The sequence below is a fragment of the Trachurus japonicus genome, chromosome 17 (assembly GCF_045865225.1).
Source record: "Trachurus japonicus isolate A0001 chromosome 17, Traja_1.0".
Lineage (NCBI taxonomy): Eukaryota > Metazoa > Chordata > Actinopteri > Carangiformes > Carangidae > Trachurus > Trachurus japonicus.
The window spans coordinates 11,845,375-11,851,478 of NC_140923.1; the positions used below are offsets into that span (position 1 = coordinate 11,845,375).

Consider the following 6,104-nt stretch of genomic DNA (forward strand, 5'->3'; position numbering starts at 1 on the left):
TTAATGAACCTCAGCATATGGGTTTTCTGGTGGAGAGTTTCCTCTGGTCTCAGTGGATGTTGTGGGTACATTGTAAGGTCCTGCTGAATCATAGGTTGTAGAAGGACCTGAAGCATCATTGGTTTGACTCTGATTCACTAGTCGGACTGTTACGGTCTGGAAGATAAACCACAGAGAGTTTTAAAGGTGCCTTTATCATACATATGAAGTAATATAATTATCTGATGCAGAGCGTTTAACAAGCAGTGAGACCAGTGACGTAACATGTGGCAGAACCAGGAACAGCTGATGGAGCAGGGACACTGGGAAGTGAAGTGGTAGGTATTGATTTTTAAAAAACACTTCTTTACTTCTCCTCTTTCCTCAAATCTGGTTTTTGTTATTAAATTTCTCAGATTTCTTTGTCTGACTGAACTCTGGGAGACAGATTGGAAAAACTTACCTCGGCATAAATTGTATTTTCGATGCTCTCTTTGTTACCTGCAAGTTAGTCATAAAGAATGTTTTTAGATTTTCTTTACCTTTTTCTACTGTAAGTCCATTAATATTCACATTATTCAAACTACAACTATCACACTTGAAACCTCTATTTCTAGTAGGCTATTTTTAATTTGCGATGCAGCCTGGAGACGCAGAATGAATGAACAGCACCAACTCTGACATTGACTTGTTCTGCTACAGTTCAGTAAACAGAATAATTTAAATGATATAATAATCAGTGATATACTGTAAAACCCACATGTACTGTACTAAAATAGGTGCTTTGAGTTACACAGACGTTCGTCACAACACTAGTCCTATCGATCCTGTAAGTAGTAAGAAAAATTGTTAATCATATAATTATTGTTTTACACAACTAAATGTATAGAAAATGACACACACATACTTTGAGGATGCTGAATTCCTGTGGACATTATGGATTTGGAGATTTAACTGTTACAGAGCACATTCTTACTCACCTTTTGCTTTTTTTGAAAAAACAACAGCTGCAACTGCGACTGCACCAACAACTGAAACTACACCAACAACAACTGCAACAACAACAAGAGTAGAGTCGTAGAGACGAAGTGGTTCAGGACCTGTGATAAAGGATAAAAACCTGATTAGAAATGTGCACCTGTTCTTAAAGCGTCCTACTCTACCAACACATCTTGTGCTATTGACAGATTTCACAAATTTCATGGTAAAAGATCGAAATAATAATGATAATAATGATAAATTGGTGTTCAAAAATTCACAAAAGATTTGGTTTAAATATAATGTGCCACATAATTTACCCGGGTCAACTGGACCGAGGAAAATGATGACAGTCATAATAATGAAGCCAAATTGAAAATTATTGACTAATAAATTCACTACTTTAAAGCAGAAGTAAGCGATCTGGTGGTTTTGGCTAATGCTGCGTTCCAGGCAGGCTTTTGAAACCGTAAATTACAGCTTCAAGTCACGACTTACGACTTTGTAGCGTTCCAGGCAACCCACTGGTGTTTCTCCGACCTGTTTTACCTGTGAAAGTCACTATAACGGCCACTCGTAACTTCTGACCCGTGAAGTCGTACCAGATCGAACTGGTACGACTTCACAGGTCGGAAAAACACGAGTTACGGGTTGCCTTGAACGCACCATAACGTCTTGTCAGCCGATGGAGTTAGCAGCCCCCGCCCTCGTCATGGATCTATTGGTCCTCGTCCCTACGTCACCACATTCACGCGCATCCCTTGGCTGCACACACAGAGAGGGCTGCCCCTTTATGCCGTTCTCTCTCCTCATTGGATAAACATGGAGAGTAGCACCAGAGGTTGTGACCTTTGACCTCTCTCCTCCCTCCTGACTGCAGGTGGTGGTGTTACAGGTAACAGTGGTGCTGATGCTGATCTGATGTGAGTCCAGTGATCTGCAGGTCACAGTGAGGTCACAGGAGTCTGAGCTGTTTGTCACAGAGTCGACTGTCAGCTTCACTGGAGACACTGGATCTGAGGGGAGAGTTTACAGGAAGAGTTTTAGAAACAGCAGCAGATTCTCTCTGGCAGCGTCTGAAGAGTTAAAGCAGAAGTAAGCGATCCGGTCGTTTTGGCTAACTTCTTATCAGTCGATGGAGTTAGCAGCCCCCGCCCTCGTCATGGATCTATTGGTCCTCGTCCCTACGTCACCACATTCACGCGCATCCCTTGGCTGCACACACAGCCCTGCATGCCGTTCTCTCTCCTCATTGGATAAAGCTTGTAGGATACAAGGAAGTATACAAGAAGTTTTCTCCTCGGCTCAGAGCAGAGCAGAGTGACTGACAGACCCGTGTTTCGGTCCAAACACTCTATGTAAGTGATTGCTGTCGGAAGATATAACTATTTAAGACTTATACTAACACAAATATTCCACTTACTTCTGCTTTAACAAACCCACCTTCAACTGTGACGAGGTATCCAGGTAGTGTTGGACTTTTATCAGCCGTTGTCACTAGTGCAGTATAAACTCCACTGTCTGACTTTTGTAGATTCTTCAGTTTCACAGAGAAATTTGCCACAGACACCTCGACCCTTCCACTGTAATTAGTGGAGACTCTTGGATCTCCACCATGTAAAAATGTTACTAAAATGATACTTCCATTGAATCTCCATTGAAAAAGAAGAAATTCCTCAGGTACATCAGTCTTCTTGACCTCCAGATGTAAATCCTCTCCTGTCTTCACAAACAGAGGGGTCTGAGCTCTGGACCCTGTGGAAACAAAACACACATTATAGATCACTGAGTCTCAATCCAACTCTCCTGCTTCCCTCTTGCTCCACCTCTCATCACTTGACTTCATCCAATCACAATCCCCCACCTCCTCTCCCTCACCAATCAGTCTTTAGCTGTCAATATTTAAAGGGATAGCAGCACTGCATGTCCATATGACGGTTTCAAACGGGGCTCACTTTTCTTCGTTCAAAAAGACACACCAAAAAACCATCCAAATACCTCCATGCTGCTCGTCTGTAATGTCCCTCTTGTATTGAAGCCCCGACATGAGAAATTGTTCCGAAAAAAATTAAATAAGTATATGTTTTAAGCTTGTTTGTAGTGGAAGCTCCCAGCACTGCTCTTCCTGTGTCCGTCCAAATTGACACAGGAAGAGCAGTGAACTGAGACACGGGGAGCTTCCGCTACAAACAAACTTAAAATATAGACATATTTAATTTTTTTCGGAACAATTTCTCATATCGGGGCTTCAATACAAGAAGGACATTACAGACGAGCTGTGCGGAGGTATTTGGATGGTTTTTGGTGTGTCTTTTTGGACGAAGAAAATCAATTTGCAACCGTCATATGGACATGCACTGCTGCACGGAGCCCCCCTGTAACTCAGAGAAGCCACGGAGGACTCTGAAACTTCTCCCGGCCCTTAGTCGACATGAGGGGGAGGAGATAATGAGTGAATGAAATTTGAATTTTGGGTGAACTATCCCTTTAAAAGTGCTCTCTCTCTCTCTCTCTCTCTCTCTCTCTCTCTCTCTCTGCCCTCATCCAGCACAAGACATTTCTCGGCCCACCTCCACCTCAATGGAAATGCAGACCATCAAGTACTATGTTCCACCAAAGAGGGGCATAATACTTAAACTTGTGATCAGGAAACTAAACTTTAGACCGGGCGCCTGCAGAGACCTTTGGAGGGGCAGGCGCTCAAAAAAAAGAAAAGAAAAGAAAAGCACCTGCCCTTCTAAAGGTCTGTGGGGGCAGCTGGTATTTGTTCAGTTTCCTGTTGAGAAGTTTTTCTTCTCACTTTAAACCACAAACACCACCTCTTCCTCTCCATTGCTATGAATTCATTTAACAGTACACCATTTATTTTAATTCAGTATCTGTCTGATCTGTATTATTTGCATATTTGTTGAATGTTGAATTTGTTAATCTGTTGTTTAGCTCAGTGGGTAGAGCAGGCTCCCCAGAGGCTAGGCCTCGCCACAGCGGTCCCAGTCCGATTCCACATGTCATTTTCTCTCTCTGTCTCAACATTTCCTGTCTCTCTCCATTATCATTGATCTATCTGTCAGTTCATCAAACAGTGTTCATGTCTTACCTTCAGCCTCGGTGCAGACCAGCAGTCCCAGGATCACAAAGACAGACTTCATGTTCTCTGACTTAGACTCTGACTAAACTGAACCAGTGTGACCTGATGGGTACTGCTTTAAACATCCTTCCTTCCTTAACCACACTTAGTTTCACTTTTATCACAGCAGTGGAACATTTTAATTTCTAGAGAAACATGACACATTACCTTGGTACTTCTTGTAGTTTTATCTTTATTCATTTGTGAAGATTATGTTGCCGAACTTTTGTTTGTCACCGACCTTATTTAGCCTACTACAATGATCAAAAAGCCAGAATATATATATATATATGTATATGTATATATATATATATATATATATATATATATATATTCAGGCTAAACCAGCAGCCAGGCCTGCCTCTTGGGGGATTAATAAAGTTGCTTTTGAATTTCAATTTTTTTGCATACACAGCTTTCGTGTGGGGAGATTATAGTTAGGGTTTAGTGCCTTCACAAACTTCCTAAACCCTTGGTCCTCCACAACTGAAAATGGCTGAGTGTCCTCAATTATCATGGCAACCAAGGCCTCATCCATTTCGCTCTTCTCTCCTGAAAAAAAAGTGTTGAATTACACTGGTTATTATTAATTATAGTATTATTAACCACGCAATAAAATGCTGTTCAGTGCTGGTAAATCATTGCATTTTTAAATGGCTCACCACAGCTTGGTCCACCACTGTTGTTGTCCTTATTCTTATGCAGGGCCCTGTAATGCCTCAGCATAGATGAGGTGTTATTGTTGTATCCAAGTTCCTTGGAATACAACAGACACTTCACCTTGCAGAAGAGAAATAGAAAACATCAAGTAAATGAGTAAATAAGGAGTAGTACATCATTATCACTAATATTTTGGGGAAATGCATTTCATGTAATTACTGTGTACATACCTTGTTGGGAGAAATCAGGTCAAAAAATTCCCAAACAGGGGAAATCTTCCTCTTTCTCGCCGGCTCCATGACAGAATAGAGAAAATACTCTTCAAACACAAACCACTGTTGCAATCGATGCAGAAAAACTACAAGATGCAGGGGGACCTCCACTGCGTTTCACTGTTCCTTCTATTTCGAACAGCGCGCCAAATCGCGAACCAATTCCTGAACCAGTAGGCAGCGCAACGGGCCGGTGAGGCTTCGGACGTCATCGCCCACGTCATCGATACGCGCTTCGCAAAATACTTCCTGGATTACTCGACACGCGCATCAAAGCCTCGGCACGGCAAGACACATCACTACTAACAGGTGTGTCCTGTCCTGACATTTTGAGGACCGTTCTAATGCATTTCCTATGGGACAAAAAAATCTGAAAAAGTTTAATATTTGAAAAAAAGTAGAAAGGGTATAAAAAAAATGAATGTCCAGAAGAAGCTGCACAATTTGATGTTTTAATTGTTGAAGTAGCAGAAAGTATACAGGACTAGTTGGACTGCAAAAGATGTGAGAATTCCTAGAAAGAGCATTTCCATAAGGAAAATGCGTGTGGATGCTGAAAGCCATAGCTGAAGCCATGCTGAATTAGCAGAAGAAATTGACAAAGAGAGGAAATTTAGGAACGAAGGTCCGCGTCAGAAGCTGTGGAGACGTTGTGGATACTCGTGGATGGAGTGAGGATGACGCTACAGTTTTCTCTTCTTCTGCTATTTATTTTCTTTTTTCTATTTTGATTTACCAGTGCAAACATGTGATCGGATCTCAACGTGGACATGGACACGCATGTTAACACCAGGGATGAATCGGTGGTGACACAGTTTGTGATGATAGCAGGGCTGTACTGCCAAGCCAGTTTAGTGGGTTAGCGAGGTATGTTGAGTCTAAAGCCAGGCTCTCCTGTACTACAAAGGTGGCTCTCTTTTAACCCGGCTAGATCACCATGGTTGGTAATTTATGCTTAGAGTTTAATCCTAAAATCGGCTATAAAAGCTTTTTCCACGTCGATCGTGGCTGATATCACCACCGTTGCTGCACTGTACTTGCTGTACAAGTCTCAGAAATGAGAAGGAATCAGATTTGAATCAGATTTG

At 41.9% G+C, this 6,104-nt stretch overlaps 1 protein-coding gene across 1 annotated transcript; it reads right to left on the reverse strand.

The window, feature by feature from the left end:
• Positions 1–4,106, reverse strand: LOC146970194 (uncharacterized). Its single transcript, XM_085804665.1, has 4 exons — positions 4,055–4,106; positions 2,401–2,712; positions 1,780–1,973; positions 1–156 (listed from the first exon to the last, which is right to left on the reverse strand). The coding sequence occupies exons 1-4, from the start codon at positions 4,104–4,106 to the stop codon at positions 1–3; spliced, it is 714 nt and encodes a 237-aa protein (XP_085660791.1).
• Between the last annotated feature and the right edge of the window lie 1,998 nt (positions 4,107–6,104).